Source organism: Akebia trifoliata, chromosome 1, assembly GCF_017979445.1.
Source record: "Akebia trifoliata isolate Shusen 1 chromosome 1, ASM1797944v1, whole genome shotgun sequence".
In the NCBI taxonomy this organism is placed as follows: domain Eukaryota; kingdom Viridiplantae; phylum Streptophyta; class Magnoliopsida; order Ranunculales; family Lardizabalaceae; genus Akebia; species Akebia trifoliata.
In genome coordinates, this window is record NC_141375.1 from 31,336,860 (window position 1) to 31,359,299 (window position 22,440).

A 22,440-nucleotide genomic window follows, 5' to 3' on the forward strand; every position below is an offset into this window, starting at 1 on the left:
TGAATAGGGTTTATTGCTTTATGTCTCATGATGATAGAGGTGGACCCTTGTTGATTTAGGTGAATATTTTGAGGTACCCTATGTTTCATACTGGTGACATACCCCTAACTATTGCCTTTTACTAAGGATTTAGTAAGGACTAACATGGAATAATCAAAACTACCCTCATCTTAAAATTGTAGGCAAAAACCCTTGGTTTTTCTTCCTAAAATATGTCATCTTTATCCTTTGGGGTACAAGATTTTACAATCATCATGAACCTTAGCTTTCAAATTCTAAAATCTTCAAATCCCGATAATAAGATATATTTTGAGGAAGTTGAAGCCAACGATATTTTAATGGAAAAATTATAATTAATAGTAAAGTTTAAGATGATTGATTGATGATGGATATTTAGAAGAAAAATCAAAGTTTTTTTTTTGGTTATTGGTAGATAACAAGGGCCCTTATGTCAATTTTTTCCGTAGTCTCTCAGACCAAGATCAAGGCGTATGTTATCAGTTTAAAACCACCCCTAGGCATACCGAATATCCAGTAATTTCTAAATCGTCTCTTTTTTATTTTTATTTTTAAATAAAATAAATTGGTATCGCAGTTATCTGGTAGGACATGATAGTAATTTAATAGCAAATAAAGGGTAATAAAAATGTATGCTGATTCAACATGAAACAGTTCCACGTCATTTTTGCAGAATCTATTTATTTATACTTAAATGTTCTCACACAGAGAGAGAGTCGAAGTTCTAGACTCTTGTGTAACAAATTACTAGCAGATTGGATTTTTTGCAGAACTATTTTGCAATCTTGGCAGAGATGGGTGAAGTAAGTGTAATTCTATCACAATATGATCATATATTGAAATTAAATTGACAAATAACTTGGGCTAATTTTGTTGTTTTTTTATTCCTTGAATCTATGGCGGTTTAATTTCTTCTTTATTTAGAGATTATTGTTTTTATAATTTCTTTGTAGAACAATAGTGAGATATGTTTATAGTTAAAAAACTCATGTTTTTAAATACTTTATTGTGTTGTTTTGAAGGAAAATAAAGAAGAATTAAAGAAGGAAGAAGAAGAGAAGAAAGAAGAAAGTAAGGAAGAGAAGAAGGAAGAAGAGAAGAAAGAAGAAGAACCTCAAGAAATTGTACTCAAGGTTGATATGCATTGTGAGGCTTGTGCAAGGAAAGTTGAAAGAGCCCTTAGAGGATTCCAAGGTTAATTACCATTTACCACCACTATTTGACTTATATCTACTAAATATAATATTTATTAGCTGAAATTTTAAAATACTGAAAAAATATTTTTTAAGGAAAATTTTCTTAGCTTGAGCCTTGTTTTTTTTAGAAGAAAAAAAAAATCTAAAGAGAGAGGAACTTGTGTCAAGTGAAGTTGGGGTATGGGTTGGGGACACATCATCATCATGGGCTTCTCAACTTGGAAATTTGAATTTAAATGTTTACTTAATGTTCCATACCTACTTTCAGTGAAGAATAAAATAAACACCTACTGATAATCTGACTTAGGCACTAGGCATACTCAATCTACTCTCCTCAGGATATAAAACTGCGATTTCCCCATAAAAGATGTAGTTTTGTATCATGAAGAGAGAAAATCTACGGTTTTCAAGTCTGTCATGTCAGGTAAAATGATTGAGTATGCCAACCTAAGTCAGATTATCACGAATCTAAAATAAAAGTTGGAATCATGATAATCTAACTAGCTCACGTGTCAAACTCAATCAACTATCCTGATGTGACAAGTTTGGAAAATGTAGATCTACTCTTCTTGGGTTATATGACTGCATTTCTCCATAAAAAAATGTCTCCCGAGGGAATCATGTACTAGAAGAGTGCAAATCCCCGTGCAGTAGCGGGATTATCACAACTCTAAAAGTTGTATTAAAACTGTCACGTTTTACAAGTTTTTTATATATGAGATTATTTCATTAATTTTCTTTTTCATCATTTTATAATTTATTTATTTATTTATTATTGTAGGTGTGGAGGATGTGAAGACGGATTGCAAGTCTCATAAGGTGGTAGTGAAGGGAAAGACAGCAGACCCCATAAAGGTATGTGAGAGGATACAAAAGAAAAGCGGCAGAAAAGTAGAGTTAATTTCGCCTTTGCCCAAACCCCCTGAAGAGGAGAAGAAAGAGGAAGAGAAAGAAAACAAGGAAGAGAAGAAAGAAGAGGTACCTTAACAGTTTTTTTTTTACTTGTTAACACTACCATTCAGGACGAACGAGTCCACTCAGTTTCGAGTCTGTGAGTTGAGTCGATTGAAAAAAAAAAACTATAATTTCCGTGCCCATTTGAAAGAAACCAGACAGGGAATGAGCACTGCAATCTAGACATGCATTTTGAAAATTGATTGATTCTAAAAGGGAATTGAGCTTCAACTTCAAGCATAATTCAGGATTTTCAATATATAAAAAATTTGCATTAAATTTTTTTTGCAAAATAAAATACTAATAATTTAATAATGTTTATGATTTTTATTCTATAAAATATCATTTTACAATAATTCAGGTATAATGCCTGAAATTTTCAACTAGACCCACAAAGTTTGAGAATTATTCTGAATTTTCGCTTAACTGGTCTAATTATAACTTTCTCAGATGATTAAAAAAGTACATTTGGACTTTTTTTTTGTTTTTTTTTGTTTTTCTGTTTGTTTGTTTTTCTAAAGGTAGTCAGGTACTCTCTTGATGTGGCATGTGCTAGAACGATATATCTTTTGCCTCGAGATACACAATTACACATTTATGAGGATGCGAATGTGTATCCCGAGACAAAAAATCTAAGGTTCTAGCACATGCCACATCAGGAGATTATTTTGAGTATGTCTTGTGGAGGAGTCAGATTATCACGACTCGTATAGGAATCGAAATCATCAATTATATAATATTCTTCTTGGTTCTGGTTCCTGTTAGTTTCGATTATGATTGTCAAATCAATGGAATCAGAATTGGCATCATCAAAAATAAATTTCTTTAAATGATTTTGATTATCAAATATTATTATTTTCTATTGATTTTGATTTTCAATTAGTTAGGTTTGAAGAGATCTGATTCTAATATTAATTCCACTAAAAAGAACCCACAACTGTCCAATCGATTTCGGCCAAGTTAAATTTACACCCATACTTTTAACTTGGTACTGACCAATCCCCGTGATCGGTTTTAACTATAATTATGTTAGTTACACCATAAGGACAATCATTTGTAAGGATTTGTTGGTTGGTCACCAACCAAGGTCGTTACCTTGGTCAGATGGTAAGGTCTGTGATAAGAAAGAATCATGATGAATGCACATAGTTTTAGGTACGTGGTTGATGTGACAAGGGCAAGCACAGAACCATAGATCTTTTTGTTCGTGATACACAAAAAAAAGATCCACGGTATTGTGCCATTGCCACATCAGCCGCATACCCAAAACCGCGTGCATTCTTCATTATTCCAAGAAAAATTAAATAATAAAAAATGCCATCAAACTTGTGTGAATCTCACTATTTTTATTTGCAACAAATATTAAAAGAGAGTTAAATATTTTAATGCTATTTGTTTTTTAAATTATCAAAATTGAATTAAGTGGCTGGACTTTTTAGTAACTCGCTAGACTCTCCAACATTTTAAATGGAGGCTAAATTGATGGGATGTTAAAACAAGCCATTAAAATGCTGGACAATCCAGCGTTTTAAGCATTCATAGGGCATTTGTGGTAAAATAATGTATATTAACACATTGAAACGCTCCAACAACTTAATTTGTTTCGGGTGATTTTTGGAAAATAAGATTCTTTTTTTTTGTAAATGTTAAAATATTTAACCATTTCCCCTTCTTATTTTTATTTTTATAACTGTAAGCGTTTTTTATCATATTTATTTATACTTTTCATGGAAGTAAATCTTTTTTACAGTACTAAGTTATAACCCAAGTACGTTTAAAAAGTATGACTATGACAACACATTTAAAACTTTTATTTATGTAATTTGTTTTGCTTGTTGTCTTCCATGGCAGCCACCTCCTGTTGTCACTGTAATACTGAAAATACACATGCACTGTCAAGCATGTGCTCAAGTTTTACATAAACGCCTCAGAAAGATCAAAGGTATTTATCTATATCCCCTATTCCCCATTTATCTTATTTAATACTGCACATAATTTCATTTTTTGCTTTACATAAACCCAAATATGAACCAATCAGGACCTTTCATCGCAAGCCAATGCTCATATGATCATAAGAAGTAGGTCATCCTAATAAACAGGAAAAAAAAAATTACTCACAAAAAATATAAACAGGGATTTCAAATCCCGAATTAACCAATCACACAAACCCATGTGTGTTGAGTTATGGTCTATCTAAGGAGCACCGGCATAGGGGCATGTCTATGTTAGGGTACATACATGTAAATAAGATAGTTTTAAAAAGATAAAATTAGAAATGAACGCATTCATACTAATGTCAATTATTCCAATAAGTAATAAATTAAGGGAAAGTAGATTAAGATGGTTTGATGATGATGGTGATGACCCAAAGGAGGACATCGATGTCATAGGCCTGATCTTTGCTCACCTAAAAAATATGACTAGTTTCACTTTTGGCTAAGTCCGAAATTGCATTTTAGAGTAAATTAATGGAGGGACTCAAAATTCTATGGTATTTATATGTTTTGCAGGTGTCGAATCAGTAGAGACTGATCTAATGAACAATCAAGTGGTCGTAAAAGGTGTTGTTGACCCAAATACGCTCGTCGAGAGTGTGTACAAGAAAACCAGGAGGCAAGCTTCCATAGTACCAAATGAAGAGAAGAAAGAAGAAGAGAAGAAAGAAGAAGAAAAGAAGGAAGAGGAGAAGAAAGAAGGAGAAAAGAAAGAAGGAGAGGAAGGCAAAGGAGAAGATGATAAGAAGAGTGATTCCAAGAAAAGTGAATATTGGCCTCATAGGTACCATGTGGAGTATGCTTACCCTATTCAAATTTTTAGTGATGAGAACCCAAATGCTTGCTCTGTTATGTAATCAAATACTGTAGCCATTGCGTACTTTGGTAAGCAAACTACGAAATTTTCTATGTATGTATGTACGTATAATGCAATAAGAATCTAGATTAGTATGTGAGTCTGAATTTGTACACTAGTTTTTATTATTATTATTTTTTTTTAATTTAGCATATTCGAAGTCTTGTGATTTCAAGTGCAAATAAATCTGATATTTAGAGAATCCCAAGTGTTGTGTTGGATGTGTTGAATTAAGGTTCTGCGGGTTCTCTTCGTTAGATGCCTAAGCTTGGGGTCACAAGGAAAATATGGCATTTTTGGTTATAGAGCTGTAATCATTCTCAAAGATGGTGAAAATTTCTCATCTCTCATATGTGAACCTAGGCTTTAGTTAACAATATAAATATTGTGTTTTCTTGATTGTTTTCCATTCCATACCGACCTAGGGATCCAAGCTTACACTAACCATCGTAAATTATCGACTTCTCGAACCAGCTTGATTTATAACCACTTATGTCATATAGCTGTAGCACATCAATGGGAATTTGGACCACAATTCGACCCAATTTTCCTTCTGTAATTGAACCCGTGACCTCGAAGTTACATTGGAATTTCGTGGACGCAATTATTGCAATTTCGTTTAGGTGCAATTGTTGCAGGGAAAAATAGATATTATAGATTCTCTATGGCTCAGTTCTTGGCTCTTTGCAGATTGGAATCACAGAAAGAGCTAAAGAGGTAAGAAATATTCTTTATTCCAACAAGTAAAAGTGGCACCATTTTTCTTGTCATTACTAGCCAACCCAAGTAACAGTCTATAATTTGGATCATTGCCTTTATCTTCTGTGACCACTTAAAAGATTCTAAGGGCTTGGAGATTCACAATCATCAAATTGGATTGATTTTGATTTGATTCCAACTTGAAAAATGAAGGCCCACTGTGAATCTGTGATCAATGATTGATGGGCAAATAAATATTTTTCCCTTCTAAATATCAAATGAAATAGAAAAGTTGGTGTTTATATTTAAATGATATAGAAGAAATATGAGTTAAAATATTTTTTCTTTTCGAGAAAAGATCTTCTTTTTGAATCCACACCCACCACAAATAGAGGGAATATCATCTCTCCACCTTTATTAGGCAAGTTATGCCAAGAACTTATGTCGATGTTGATTATGAAATTTGGTTTTTATCTTTGCCTGCTTTATGAAAAGAAAACGGATTGTCCAATCATGTCCAACAAATCCAGGAAAATTGTATTTCTTGTCTCATCTCAACCATTCTTGAGAAACTTAGCATAATTGGACAATATAAGTATTTTATCAAACAGAGATAGAATAGTAATGACCACCCAAGACTAGTGCAGATGCCATGTCAAGTGAGTGACTTTTTTCGAGTCAGTTTATCATTAGTCTTTGACCCCCCCCCCCCCCCCCGATAGGACTGCAATTTGGAAATCTACCCGAGCCAATCCAAACACCAACTCGGACCGTGCCTTCGCCCCACGTGACCTCAGACACGAAATGCTAATTCATTTCTCATTAATACTAGATAATTTAGTAAAATGATAAGAATTGATATAAAGATACGTGATATTAGTATGATATAAAATTTACATTTATTTGTCCTAAAAATGTATTTCAAAATTTCCATACATGAAACTATAAGCTAATTTAAAAAACTCGATCCCTATCCCTGGATCCAACCCGATTTGATTCAGACAATTTTTTTTTATTTTTTATTTTTTGCCAAAACCTAGACAAAAGTCAAGTTTTCTGTGACCAGGGCTAGCCCGCCCAACTTGAAGCCCTACTATAATACCTTTATATACATATAGTGAAGGCAACAGGTTTTGGGCTGGGCTGCTTCATGGACCTAGTTTAGGCATGCGTTTTGCACGTACTTGGGACACCTTCAGACGAAATCTTTAAATTTAGTTGTACTTTGGCTGACCTTAGCCTCAGGTTTGAAATGGATCCAAATTTTGTGGACCAGGCAAGACCACCTTGAGATAATGATTTTAGAATTTATAGGTTGGTCATTATTTTGATTAAGATAAGCACTACGATCATCACATCGAAAGCCTAACTTGAAATTATTTTCTTCAGGAGCTATGAGTCTCTCTTGTAGGCTTGTGTAAAGGTAAGGAATCTAAGATAAGGGGTCACATTTTTTGGAGAATGTAATCCCACAAATGGATAGGAGAATCTCTTGTGCCACTTTCTGTCATATCATAGCGACAAAAATTGGTGACTTTTGGAAAAAAAAAATTGTATTAAATCACAATTTTAATAATTGTTGAATCACTATTAACGTCATGTTTATGAAAAAAATGCACAGCCAATCATGATTTAATTAATAATTTTTTGAAAAAAAATACTGATTATTTTTATTTTTTTAAGTGTTATTTTATTATTTAATGTATGAAATACATATTTTTATAATTAATTTATTATCTTTTTTAAAGAAAAAAAAATATCAGATGTTTTCCCATGTAGAAGCTCATGGGCTTAAGTCATCCTTACAAAATTGGTTTGTAAGTTGAGAATTGCCCTAGGTTTATATATAACCCAAAGGTCATGATATCCAAGAGATATGGGAATATCTCTTACACTCCCCCTCACGTACAACATGTATCCTATATCCTTGTGATTACCCGTTCTATATCATGGAGAAGTCCATGGGCCTAACTCATCCTCTCAAAATAGGATTGTAAGGTGAGAATTGCCCCAGGTTTATATACAACCCAAGGTCATGATACCCAGGCGATGTAGGACTATCTCTTACATCACAACTTTATTGATTTTTTGCCGATTTTTCAAGAGCTTTTCCTTGCAGAACTATTCCTAAACCTGGCTTAGGATAAAAATGTCCATCATCTATCAATTAATATGTTTCAAGAATTTTTTTTTTAATATAATAAGTTAATTGTTCTATACTTCTCCTATAATTACCAAGATTTACAGGGAAGTTGTTTGTTCACCAAATTTGGGGTTTCAATGGATCGGTTTTGTTCCAATTTCTATATGAATCAGAACTACTTATTTTTCTCGATTCTAGGCCTATCAGTTTTGATTCCACCATATAAAAAAAATTCTCTTTAAACGATTCTTGACTCTTGGGATTTACTGCTTCAACTGGACTCTAATCTGTTGAAATAAAAGAAGACAGCCCCTACACCAACTGTCCAATAGATTGAGAGTGGTGGTGCCATCTAACCTGGCCAGACTTCTTTTTGGCCATGAGAAGAGAGAAACTTACCAAAGCAGGTATGTATGATTCCAAAGTTATTGGCCGAGCAAAAAATATCTATTAAAAGAATGAGTTATACCCATTTTGATATTTATTTATTCTTTCCTAAACGGATACTCACTGTACAGTCATTTATTTACCTTTATACCCTTCTTTTTAATTTCATACAAATGATCTTTTTATTTGGGGTTCACAAGAAGCATATAAAGTAAAATCACCAAAGTGTTCCTAGACCCAGAGTGAGCAACTTTTTCTCGAAGGTATATTAAATATCAACATGGGTAGATACCCGTTTTGATAAACATTTAAAAAACACGTATGAAAAGGTCATTTGAGCATTTTGGTAAATTACCCTTAAAGTTGAAAGTGGAAAGTTGAAACAGACAATAGGCAGCCTTACTTTTCTTACATGTAGAATGTTTTCTGGGTTTTAAAGTCTATCCCACCTTTTTTTTTCTTGGCTGCTTATGTGCCTATCGGTCTCTATAAAAAGATGATGAACAAGAAAAAGAAGGTCATGATAATTATATCTGAGTGGACAACCTACCTAAACATTGAATCCTTAATTATCCACATTTATGTGAGAAGAGACTTCAGAGCCCCCTGGTCATCTCAAGTTAGGTTTCAATAAAAGCACCCAGCTGAGGCCCATTCCTTTTAAAGATATTAATTTTTTAAAATTTGAAATATGGATTAAAATTTTGCTTGAACTTGTTATAAGGTTAATTAAACACACAATTTTGAAATTTTTTTTTTCACAAATAGAAGAAAATTGTGTTTAACCAAGGGGTTGGTGAGATGGCTAAAACCACACCCACGAAACGGAGGTCTTGAGTTTAAATCCCCCTTAAGTACTCCTCTTAAGGATTTATGTAAGAAATTATGTGGTAGGTGTGGTGGGAAGGGGGTGGCATGTGTCTCAAGAATTAGTTAGGTGCTCTGAAAAACCTGAATACCTCGGCTAAAAAAACAAATGAAAAAAAGTTGGTCTCAAAGATATAATTTTACTGTTACTGATTGGAGTCTACCTAACCCGATTTTCACTATTTTGATGATTTAATCTTTCGCAGGAGCCTAATTTTTATGATACACTTCATCGTGAATGTATGTGTGATCATTTTGAGGTAGGGTGAGGACTATAAACCTATTTATAGACCCTCCATGCATTAATCCATTATAAAGAACGGAGGGTTGTAAAGAAATACAGTTTTTTCACGTTAAAGAGAAAATTTGTTTTCCACACAATCTTGGGGTGAAAGTGATTTTTGCACATTAATGACTGGCACAGTACTTTGTCACCTTAAGTAGATCCCGTTGGCAACACCAATTCTCTAGTCCAACAACCAACACGGTGTGATCCATGAAGACATACTTGTGAATATAAATTCTAACAGCTACGACAACTTCCACACTCTTAATATTGCAAAATTCGAGACCAAAACAATCACTCAAATCATCAATAATCCAATTTCGGTGAATATTGAAACATTGTTGCATGCTAACATTCAACTAAGTACTTCAAACAAACTAAAAAGAAAAACTATATGGTAGTTCCTAGACCATCATAAATCACAACTTTTCTCCTAACCTACATTTTCATGGAGATTTTGATACAAGACATGTGATCGGGCAGAGGCCATAATAGCCACTAAAGCATCACAAAATAATGTGACGCCATTTGTCTTCTTCATATTAGTGGAAACCAATCCAATAGTGGAAAGACCACAACTTTGATCTTTCACAATTTTGAGACTTTTTGGCGTTATAAACATAAAAAAGATTTGATTTTGGTCTTAGTGCCCCCACCAAAAATAGGTAACTTGTCTTGAATTTTTCTTATATAGAGTAAGCTTTTGTCTAGATGTAAAAAAAAAAAAAAAGTGCAAAAACAGCAAGAAATCTGGAGCACCACATAGTAAAAGAGGAGAAGAGGTAGTAATCAGTTTCACAAATGTCAACGAGTAGTCTTTACTCCCCACCACGCATCCACACACATAAAGGCCTGGAGGAAGACAGAGGTGACATGCCCAACCAAGAAATTCCTCGGGATTCCAATATAACATACAGTCCAAATAGATTGTATACTTGATGGGAAAGATGGAGAAATTATGTTGTTAGTATTTTTAAATTTCACTAAACAATGGGTTGACTCACCCTGCAAACGTTAGATCCTAAATGTTATGTAAAGAATCTTCTATTAGTATATTGAGGTCAACCTTGACTGGTGCATTTTCAAGAATCTCATGAAAACCCAATCCACCTTCACTCTTTCAAGCATACAGAACTATATCCAGATATTGTATGTTAAACACTTGAATTTATTTTTGTATCTTTAACATGGGCATTTGGTTGAAATTGAATAAAAGATATGAAAGTAAATTTAAATAAATGTAATTAAATATAAAAGATTTGATATCCCATTCTTCTAAATATCTTATGTTTCTTAGACTTACAGTCTTATTTTAAGGTTTTCGTCTCCTCCACCTCTCTCTTTATTTATTTATTTATTTATAGAGTTTTCATCTTCCAGGTTTTCTTTGAGAAGAAAAGCTTAGAAGAAGACTCTAGGAGAAATGTTTGGTTTATTTGTCTCTATATGAATTTCATAGCTACTGTCATTAAGGAAGACTAGAAGGCATGGTTTTAAAACTCCGTTTCGTGTCTTGTGTCCTTCATGCCAGATACCAAGTCATCTCAAACGAACTTATCAATACATTTGAGACATCTCATTCAAAAATTTAAAAATGAATGTGGGGTTTTAAATCTCGTCTAAAAATTTGACTTGTCCGTCAATCTCGTCCATGCCTAATATCGAGACGATTAGAGTGATATGTCTTGGTCTCGGACGAGTTTTGAAACCATGCTAGAAGGTGGCATGTGCAAGCGCACATATATCAAAAGGCTCTATTTGTACTTTAAAATTTTGATTAAAGGATTTTTGAAAATTAGATGCTTTTGCAATTTTGAAAACTAAAGGAACTTGGATTGCAATTTTCTTGGTTTTTTAATATTAATCTAAATATAAAAATGGGGGCATTTATGGTAACTAAAATTTTGGTGTCAAACCACTTCTACCTGGCCTTCTCTCATTATAATAGTTATGGTTCCTCGAGGCCATCCGCAAGTGCATACCCTCACTTACTTGGTACGTATGATATGCGGGCATTGCATGTGCCCGGGTGAATGACCCATATGCCTTGATCCAAGCCTTGGCTTTCCCAATCCCAATAGTTGAACGTAAGTTCAGATACCTCACTAATAAAAAAAATATTATAAAAAAGAGTCATGATAATTTGATATTCTTTGTATGTTCCCTATACAGAACCATAGATAGTTTGCTTCGGGATATACAAGTACAAAAGATTTATGGTTTTGTGAACTGGTTAAATAGCATACAAAAAGAGTGTCAAATTATCACAATTCTATAAAATAAATAAAAAAGTTGGTGCGACAATAAAAATCCTCCTTTTTGATAATCATATTTGTTGGACTACAATATAGTGTTATCTTTTCACAAAAATAAACTATGGAAATTTAGGAACAAATGCACATTTAAAGTTCTTTAAAAATGTAAATGAGGTGTAGCAAAATTGGACCAGATGAAGTGCGTCGGGGAACTGTCTATTCCGAATCAAAAGAGAATATCTCTTTACGAATCTGTAAAGTTGTTCGTTGCGAGGCCCAGCATTGTTTGACTCTACATGAATCTCTAAGCATGTTGTGAGGCCCATCACTCTTTGTTTCGTTGTGATAAATGGAAAATCATTAAAAATATTGCTCAAAATTTTGAAGAATCCAAAACACCTCTCTCTCTCTCTCTCTCTCTCTCTATAACAAGGAGGCACTAATCTCCCTGGCTTTAGATGGGTATAAATTCTCTTAAAGATAAGCCTCCCATCCTAACATCTCAAAAAGAGTTGCAAAGCCCATTCATATAGAATAACTAGCTTTCAAGATATTTTACACATTGGGTTTTTATACCCACCACATCCATGTGCACAAAAGAAGTTTTTTTTTTTTTTTTTTCACCCAGGGAGAATCCTCACATTGGTGAGGCTATAACTACTTGGGGGCCCACGCAGAACCCACAACTTAGTGAGAGGAATTTGTAATTACTCAATTTCGAACTCACAATCAGAGAGAGCAAACTCTTGTTGCTACGTCTTACCGCTAGCCCCCACCCTGGCGGATGCACAAAAGGAGTTGTGCCAAGTCATGCATGAACGCCACATCAACATTTGGTATTCAAGACTTCAGTATCTCGATTCTATTTTTCTCTATAGCACTTGACCTCAATACCCCCATCTTCAATCACTAACTTAAAAAATCATTTTTATCTTTGCAAAACTAGTCTCATGCTCAATTTCGTATTTGTTTAAAAAAAAATGTATCTTTAATCCATTCCAAAACTTCATTTGATTTTTTTATTTTTTTTATTTTTTTATATCAAAATTAGTCATACTTCCCTTAATATTTATATTTTTTCCCCTCGAAATAAATCATCTTAAATCCTTGATTTTTAATTTTTCAAAATATCATCATATATGATGGCATTATTTTGATAGAAAATCTATTTTTTTTTTTTGAGGATTTTAACTTGGTAGATTCAAACTAGGTTGAATAGATTAAAATTTCTTTAGGTTGAATTGATTAAAAAAATGAGGAAAAGATGATTATTTTGGGAAGAAAAATTATGTAAGGTTTTTTTTTTTTTTTTTTTTTATAAATTAGAAAAGGGTTGAATTACTAAATTAAAAAAATGAATATCTCGGGGAGGGGGTACTTAAGTCATTTGCTGTGTATAGAAAATGGAAGAGGTCATGCACGACCTCGTACAACTCCTTTCGTGCAAACCCTTTGCATCAAACTCAGACTCTACGTTTGGAATGTCATGCATGTGAATCAAACAAAAATCTTTTATTAGAATTGCGGCTGTTAAATTTGTCGGAAAGTATTCAAGTTTTCCCTTGATGATTATATTAAGATTTTGGGTTTTGTTAATATGTACCCCAAGGACACACGTTAAGATACATTAAATACATTTTAAAAATATATTTTCTTATACTATAAAAATACCCTCTAAAATAAAATAAAATAATTTCAAAATACCCTCAAATGCTTATTTCCAAAAAAAATTCAACAAAAGTTCATGTGCCCTTAGGGCCTGTGGACCCTACGATTTTTTACTTTTTCGATTATTGATTTAAGAGCTCAAATCATGATAATGTCGAGAGAACAAGATTGAAAGTGTCCGGCTTTGAAGTGGGGAGTCCACTTCAAACTTTGAAGGAACCCTCCTATTACAAGACACATGACATTTTGTATTTATTTTATGCCCTTACATTTTTTGTCAATATCTGGAATACCTCTTTAGAAATGTCATGTGTAATAATTCAAAGGAGAGGGTTCCTTTGAATTTTTGAAATTGCATGATCACTTCAAAGTTTTTTTTAGGTTGAAATCCCACTCCCATATCTTAAAAAAAAAAAAAAAATTTATTCCTTCTAAAACAAACACCAAAAAATTTCCTATTTACAACTTTAACTTTTATTTTTAACGTCGTAAGACTATATCATCCTTATAACTCGAACATAAACTCATGTGTGTTACTTTTTTTTTTCTCTGAAAGGTCTATTCATAAAATCCATAATGAAAAAATCTTGAATAGATAATAACTTGATTGACTTATTTTCTCATTCTAACTTATTTTTTCATTCATAAGCTTGCAAAGGTAAGGTAGAAGGTTTAAGTGCCAAAGGGCATAAATAATGTACAAATAAGAGGGAAAGGGTTCATTGTTCGGCTTGCTACCTGACTTATGACAACTACTTGGAGATTTGTCTGGAAGATGGATGGAAAAAATACAATGCTAATTACATCAACGAGTGGATCCAATCTTCTTGACTATGAGAAGCACTATGTGAAAATTGAAAAGATAAACGAGAAAATTCGATGGGTCCAAGCCCAAAAATTTTAAAAATCGAATTTTGACAATTCATGACTATTGAAATTTTTTTATATTCCCCACATGTAATGTCTTAGAGTCGTCGAATTTCTCTAATACTCCATTCATTTGACGATTTCAATTCGTAAAAAAAAAAAAAAGTATTCAACGACCGCGAACTCTCAAATATGATTTATTTATTTAGTTATTTTAACATTGTGAACAATACAAGAAAAATACCTAACTTTAATTTTAAATTCAAATTTTTATACACACCCCTTTCCTTATCCTCTCAAAGACTAAAAATGAGAAAAGTCTTAATGATGAAAATAGTCCCATAACAATTTTATTATTAAATTAAGAAAATAATATATCATAATCATTAAATTAAAACACATCGAACGACTCAGATAAAAGATACGCATAACCAACATAATTACTTGTATTTTTGTTATAAATTCTTAAAATAAATTAAAAATTATATTTAAATATTCAAAATTGGTAATATGTCATGCGTAAGGGTGTATCAGTCCAAACTATTCAAAAATAAAATGAGAAGATATTTTCAGTTGAATTCATTCCAGCCATCAACAGAAAAGATTACTTTATCAGTGGTCGGGTCCACTCCGAAAGAAAGTCATGCCACATGTGAGGAAGAAGTCCAGATGCCACTTGTCATTTAATCAAAAGAACCCAGAAATATTATTTAACTGATGTACTTTAACAATTTTCTTGCAAGTTCGTGCCATCTAACATGTAATAATTGTGTGGAACTCGTATGCCATCTGTCCACAATTACCAAATAAATAAAATATAGTTAAGTATCCAGCTTTTACTCTTGCTGGGACCCACCACATCAGTCATAAATTACTACTGTGTTTCATCAAAACAAATGATTGGTTAATACGTGATCGTTCCCGTCCACAAACATGGAACCCAACCCACTAAACTAACCACGTGGTTTTTAGATTCAAAATAGTGGGCCCTACTCATGCCCATATTATGTTTTTCCAACATAATATAGTCTTCTATTCTAATGGTCGTTAGTGGGATTTGATGATGGATCAGATAGTCAGATCATTAATGACGAATTTCTGCCAAGTGGATTCCACTTTCCTCTTCTCCTCCGAAGAGAACCCGAGACGTACACGTGCTTTTTTGTCTTACGTGGCGAACAAGTGTACAAAAGTCACGGCGACGTTAGTTTATGCTGATTAAAAGCTGACATGGCTTTATAACGTTTGCCATTCCGTCAGTTTAAGTGAGACATGCAGTCTGAGATGGACATCATTGTTAAAGAAACCACACGTATTAGCTGTCCAGCTTTGATAGATGCCCAGACAAACGTGTGCCAACAACACGTAACATAAGACTCTCACACGCTCCAAAAGAGTAGTCCACCGCCTTCCATACTTTTTTATTCTCTCAGTACGAAAATGCCCTTTTACATGTCAAAGCTTACTCATTATTCCTAGACAAAATTACTTCATACACCTTATACTATAGAATAGTCTTATATTATGACTTGCCAGGTGGCATACTCAATAGATAAGTTTTGAAACCGTAGATCTATATATCTTGAAATACACAATTCTCACAGGGGAAGTATAATAATATATCTCAAGACATACAAATCTATGATTCCCGAATTTATCACGTCATAGAATCGATTGAATATGCCACCAGGCGAGTCATATTATCACTACTCAATATAGAACTTTTCTTGTCAAAAGACTCTCAATTTTTTGATGGCATTGAGTTTGATCAGTAGACTTGGCACACTAAGAACAATACAAAGTCACTATGTTTGCCACATCAACCTTTTAATTTAAAATCCTGATCCAAAATAGTGGAGTACGAATTTGATGTTAAAGATTATCTGTGGTAAGTTGATCAACCCATGGCATGTTGTCACGTGGATTCAAAAACAAGCGTGATTGGTTGGTGGAGGCACAAAAAAATTTTAATGATTAGAAATTTGGACTTTTAGTACTTTTCAATACATGTGACAATAAGCCATTGGTTCGTAACACAGAAATACCCTAATAGCAAAATTAATTCTCAAAATGGTGTCTCATTTCTATAGCAATCTATGGTGTCAACGTTGCATTTCTTTAATGGCTTTGTTAGAAATCTTTAAATTCTAACCAACACATGGACACCTTACCTAATCCTTAATCCTAATTCTTTAATTTAAGAGTTATGTCGGGATGACATTGAATTTTACATCATTTCACACATTATTCAGGTGGAGGTGCCCACAGAACCATTGATGTTTTTCACTCTTATATTGGTGTAAAGCATTTATGGTCACATACACACATTCACATCAACAATGTGTGAAATTATGTAAATTTCAATGTCACTTCAACATTTTCCTTAATTTAATGTCTCCAACACTGTTTTAGGGATACACACTCTCACCTAAAAATACCCATATGCCCTCATCTTCACCCAATAATAAGAATTATTATTATTATTATTAATGACAACTAGACTTGGATCAAAAGTTATTATTTATGAACGACATACTATGAAACCTCTCCAACGACACGAGTGTAATTCATCCTCACAAAGTAAGACCACAACCTCATCAAAAAGATTCATGACATCGAAAATTATATAATTACACGATTTGAAGGCAAAAGTATACAATCTTTATCATACTAAACTAAAATTTTGTTGAATTATAAATTGACTTGGGAGCGCTCTGTGGTGCTTTTTTTCTATAATTCCATGTACTTTAGTTCGACAGTTAAGAGAGCGACATGTGGTATAGGGACCAATATCTCTTCGTTGAAATGTTAGATTTTATAGACCTTCCATTTTCAATCTCTTTAATCTGGCTTAAAAATGAAATTTTTTTATTTTCAAATCTGATCCAAATCATGATCAAAACATTGCTGGTGGTTTAGATTTTATTTTTCAACACGGTTTCTTCACCATTGAAAGAGTAATACAGAAAACTATAGTAAAAAAAAATACCACACAGTATCCGTTCCCATTGACTTAATTGTCAGGACTATTTCGCATAGCCACCTCCCCATTTAGATAAAGAAGCTAAGGATCAAGGATCAAACAAGAAAAAGGATCCACACTTCCTATACATAATCTCCGCATTTTATGAAGAAATTTTTTTTATTATTATCATTATTAATCCAACATTCAAATACTAATTTGTTTTTATTATTTTGTAAAAATTTCTTTAACTTGGTATCAGATAATATTTCAAAATCACTCACTACTTGATCCATCAAGTACTAATCAGCAATATATATCATCAACATTTTCTCTGTCTTAATGAATAATTGAATAGAAACAATGAAACTGATCTTTATGAGATATTGTTTAATTGTCGCTTTTAATTAGTACTTATTATTAACTTACTCCTTGCATGGTTTCATCTAGCAATTTTATATATTCTACTAATACCATAAAACGACAAGCCTAACCTCAAATAAGAATACTTAATTCATCACCTATAAATAATGCAAGCAAGGGTACAAAAAATGAGCATTTGTGATGCAGAGTTATCCTATATAAAAATTATACTTGCTTACCGACAGTTGTTATAAAACTACTAATGCAAGAAAGATGCCGTCGTAGGTTCAAGTCCAATTTACCCATAAAAAAATTAATAATAATAATAACACAAGAAAGAGTACGAATGATAAAAATTTGCCGTGCAAACTCATTGTATGTAATAAAAAAAATTCAAATATTTTATCGACAATTGTTAGGATACTTGTTATAACACCATCATACATTTTCTTAACATACTTAAAAATTCTATATTATTTTTTAGAGTCGTTCTAAACTTACTTCCTCCGATACTGTGTTGGCATGGCAGTCTATAGGGAGTCATAAATTTTTTTTTCTTTCTTTTTTTTTATTTTTATCTCGAGAAAAAAAAACTTGTGGTTTCTCTACACACTGCCACATTAGCATTGTCTCAAAGGAAGTCAATTCAGCATTTTTCATTTTTTAACGCTTATGTAATTTACCAAAATACTTAATTATACTTGAAGATAAGAATGAATGGCCTTCACCATTGTTTAATGGATGGCCATCCCAAAATAGTATCTCCATATTAAGAATTGGAATCAAGATGACCATTGGGATGTTAGGCATTCCCAAGAAAAATGTTTCTTTAGTGAAAATTGTGCTAATCCTTAGAAGTTGGAATTGATCTCTAGGAAATCTACGTTCTTCCTCAAATCCTTACGATCATGTTGATGGAGAGCCTTAATAGATGGAAAAAGCCTAGATAAGTCCAAATTAATTAGATCACAATCCTCTGTTAATGAATGGCCGTCCTAATATTGTCTCATTGTATCTGACCAATTATAACTATGGAATCACGATAGATTAATACTGAAACAAAGATTTAAATGTAGTGTTTAAATGATCCCATGAAATATAAACTAAGAGGATATATGTATCTTAAGTAACTTACTTGTTGTTATTCCAAAATTAGAGGAATTAATTATTGGTATGGAATCACGATAGATAATACTGAAACAAAGATTTAAATATAGTATTAAAAAGTTACTTACTCATTGTCATTTCAAAATTAGAGGAATTAATTATTGGTATGGAATCACGATAGATAATACTGAAACAAAGATTTAAATATAGTGTTGAAATGATCCCATAAAATAAACTAAGAGGATATATTTATCTTAAGCACCTTACTCGTAGTTATTTCAAAATTAGAGGAATAAATTATTGGTATGGCATGAGGCATGGTATGGAATGAAAGGAATGTCTCTTATTATTGAGTCAGAATGGTGACTTGTTCATATTTTATGAGAGTTCAACACTATTTTTAAATCTTAGTTTCAGTACTATCTGAGCGCAAGTAAATTATTCTCAATGATCTTTATGATGAGGAGATCATCTTGACAAAAACTTAGCTCATTCCAAAAATTTTAAACCCATTTAAAGTGGTTACAAATTGACTATCCACGATTCTTCAACTTATAAATTAGGATTAGAAATTTCAAAATAGACTGATTTTTTGTGAGAATAATCTCTATGGATGATCTCCTCACCAAATAGATTATCCTCACAAAAATCAGGTACTTCCAAAACTTTTAGACTGTATAGGACAAAACACATTGTCTACAATTTTGTCTATCGAACCCAACCCTATATATATAATTTTAAACCTGATCGGGTGCCATATGGATGTAAAGAACAAAATTTAAAGAATTCTAATTTAAAAAGAAAAAAAAAAAAAAAAAAAAACCTCTCTTTTCACCATTGGATTTGAATTGTAAACTTGGGACTTCAACACAGGTTAATTTTCAAAGGTTTGGTGGACTGCATTGATGGAATTTAAGAAAGGGACTAGATGAGAAGTTTAGATTGGTGTCTAGGGCGATTTACATTTGGTGGCAATGGGGGTACTTGCAAGATTTTTTAAATTTACAGGGATATATATGCTACTGCAACTAATAATAGTGGTCCACAAGATATTTTAAAATTTGCAAAGGCCTTTGTCACCTCCGCGTAGACAAAAATCTTGGTTTGGCCCACTAGTGGATGATCATATCTTCTTGATCAAGAAAAATATAAAAGTAATGATTACATGACTCCCCCACATGGCCTACTCAATCGACTCCCTCGACGTGATATGTGTTAGAACCGTAGATTTGTGCAATTATATATTTGGAGGTGTATAGATCTACAGTTCTAGCACATGTCACATCAGGGGAGTCGATTGAGTATGTTGCATGGGGGAATCATTTTATTATGACTCAAAATATAAATCCCATTGTTTCTATAATTGTCCAAGGTTACTTTTTAGTTGAGTCGTGTGATAATATGACTTTTCAGGTGGTATACTCAATCGACTCCCTGATGTGAAAAGTTTGGGAATCGTAGATCTGTATGCCTCGAGATACATGATTGGACTTCTTTATTAAAAAAGTGTATCCCGAGACTTATAGATCTACGATTTTTGAACTTGTCCATGTCAAGAAGTCGATTGAGTATGGCACCCGGTGATTCATATTATTAGGACCCTTTTTAATTAAGAAAACCTTGGAGATATCACATTGCTTAATTTTGGCTCTTTTATCAATTGCTTACGTGTCATCTTTACTTATGCATTTTCGTTCATTTAAGATATTTAATATAAATAAGAGAATATCACAAACACAAAAGATCCACAAAAGTACTTTATTTCTATATTTACTTTGATTAAGGTACTGTAATTAGTAAATTCCTTCTTGAACTTGCATTCTAAACCGCATTTTGGAGTATATTTATAAAATTACCATGCACAATAAAAATATATTTTTTTTCTTCACAAAATGATAAAATAATAAATATTCTTTAATTACATTTGTGAAAAATCAACAGTTGTAGAAGTTGTTCGAGGACGTATCAACAACATCCTAATAAAAAGAACAACTTCTTCTCGTAAGGTTTCACAAGATGGTTTATTAGTTTAAGACCTAAGGACATTTCGTCAAATCTCTTCCAACTGAGCTATATCATATTTACGCCCACATTTTTGTTGGTTCAGAGTCTAGTCCCAATTAATCCTTGCACACCATGAAAATGTGTGGTCCATCCAAAATTTTTGGCCCCATCTCCATGAAAAGGAGTTTGATGAGAGCTTTTAATTAGCATGATAAAACTGAGTAGTGTGTATAGGATCTCCAGTTAGATTTACTAAAAGAAAAATTACATAAAGGTTAGATTTGGGTAACAAATAAGACGGAATCTATGATTAACAATCAAACATGAAATTTTATCAAATCAAATGATTAGAAGTCACTGATCAAATTGAATGTTTGTGCATAGGTCTATCAAAAGATGTTAAATCAATTTTTTTCTATATTTAGTAATAACGTAAACTTTATTTTATAATACTACCAATTTATAATTCTGATGGCGCGTTCTTACATAACCCACAATCCCAAAAAAATAATAATAATTATTATAAATAAATAAATGACATGTATTGACCAACCAATGCTTTGACCATCCTAAGTGGAAAAGTATACCAAAATTATTATTAAAAAAAGAATGGTTGATAACTTATTGGCTTTGACCATCCTTGAAAGAGCCGTTACAATCTGACTACCTCACGTGGCATACTCAATCAACTCTCTTAACATGATAAGTTCAGGAATTGTAGATATGTACACCTCAGGATACATGGTTCCTTTGGGATACACTTTTTATAGGAAAATATAGTTGTGTATCCCGAGGAATTTATATCTACGATTTCCAAACTTATCACGTAAGGGGAGTTAATTGAGTATGCCCCATGGAATAGTCTGATTATCACGATTCTCCTTGAAATACTAATTCTGTGGGTATTTTAGTTACCCCACTAATGTCCTTGCCTCACAACTAAATATAGGGTTAGATTAGGTCTAACCTTTTGAAGAAAAGTCAATGTCATCAACTCACATTGAAATAACACAGATTTTTAAAACTCTAAAATTATCAAAAGTATTCTTTAAAAAGAAATAGTTTATCAAAACTATCCCTATTAGTGGGTTTCACCAGAGTACCAGAAGTAAGTATAAATCTCTATTGTTGCAATTTTCTTTTTAAGTAGTGAATTTTTACTTGTCAAATTGTTCGTGGATGTAGTTTCATTGTATGTGAACTATGTAAATCTTATGCCGTGATTGTGTATTCTTTTTTTATTTTATTTTATTTTATTTTATTATTTTATTATTTTTCTTTACAACACATTCTTAAGGTTTGATTGTTAAAATTAGTCCATTTATTGTTAGAAATGATTAATTTTGATAATTAATTTTTCTCGTGTAACTTTGAATCTACTCATAATTCTCTTCGAGATTTGTTTCAAATTAAATCGTAATTACTCTTTATGTGAGATAAACATTAGGAAGACAACCATCCTATTTTATTTTATAATAAAGTTTCCTTGTGCCTATAGTAGATATCATTTTTATAATGAGTGAGTAAAAGAGGAAAGACAACAAAGTTGGAAGATTATATTGGAAAATAATAATAAAATTGAAGAAAAGGAAAAAAAAAAAAAAAAAAAAGTTGAAAAGGCATCTTAAAAAATGGACAAAAAAGGAAAATAATAAAGTTATGAACATTCTTAAAAGGTGGGAGAATAGGAAAAATATTAAAATTATCCTTAAGATATTTTAAATAAAGGAGAGGGGATAATTATTATGTTTTATTATATAGATATATTAAAAGAAAACATAAATATTAAGAGAACATCTTCATTGTTCAACCAA

The 22,440-nt window shown here is 32.3% G+C and overlaps 1 protein-coding gene across 1 annotated transcript; it reads left to right on the forward strand.

Annotated features, from left to right (window-relative positions):
• The first annotated feature begins 668 nt into the window (after positions 1-668).
• Positions 669-5,118, forward strand: LOC147411740 (heavy metal-associated isoprenylated plant protein 8-like). The gene is made up of 5 exons (XM_086451761.1): positions 669-821; positions 1,041-1,212; positions 1,996-2,192; positions 4,020-4,110; positions 4,679-5,118. The coding sequence occupies exons 1-5, from the start codon at positions 813-815 to the stop codon at positions 5,017-5,019; spliced, it is 810 nt and encodes a 269-aa protein (XP_086307887.1). The 5' UTR covers positions 669-812; the 3' UTR covers positions 5,020-5,118.
• Positions 5,119-22,440: the final 17,322 nt, after the last annotated feature.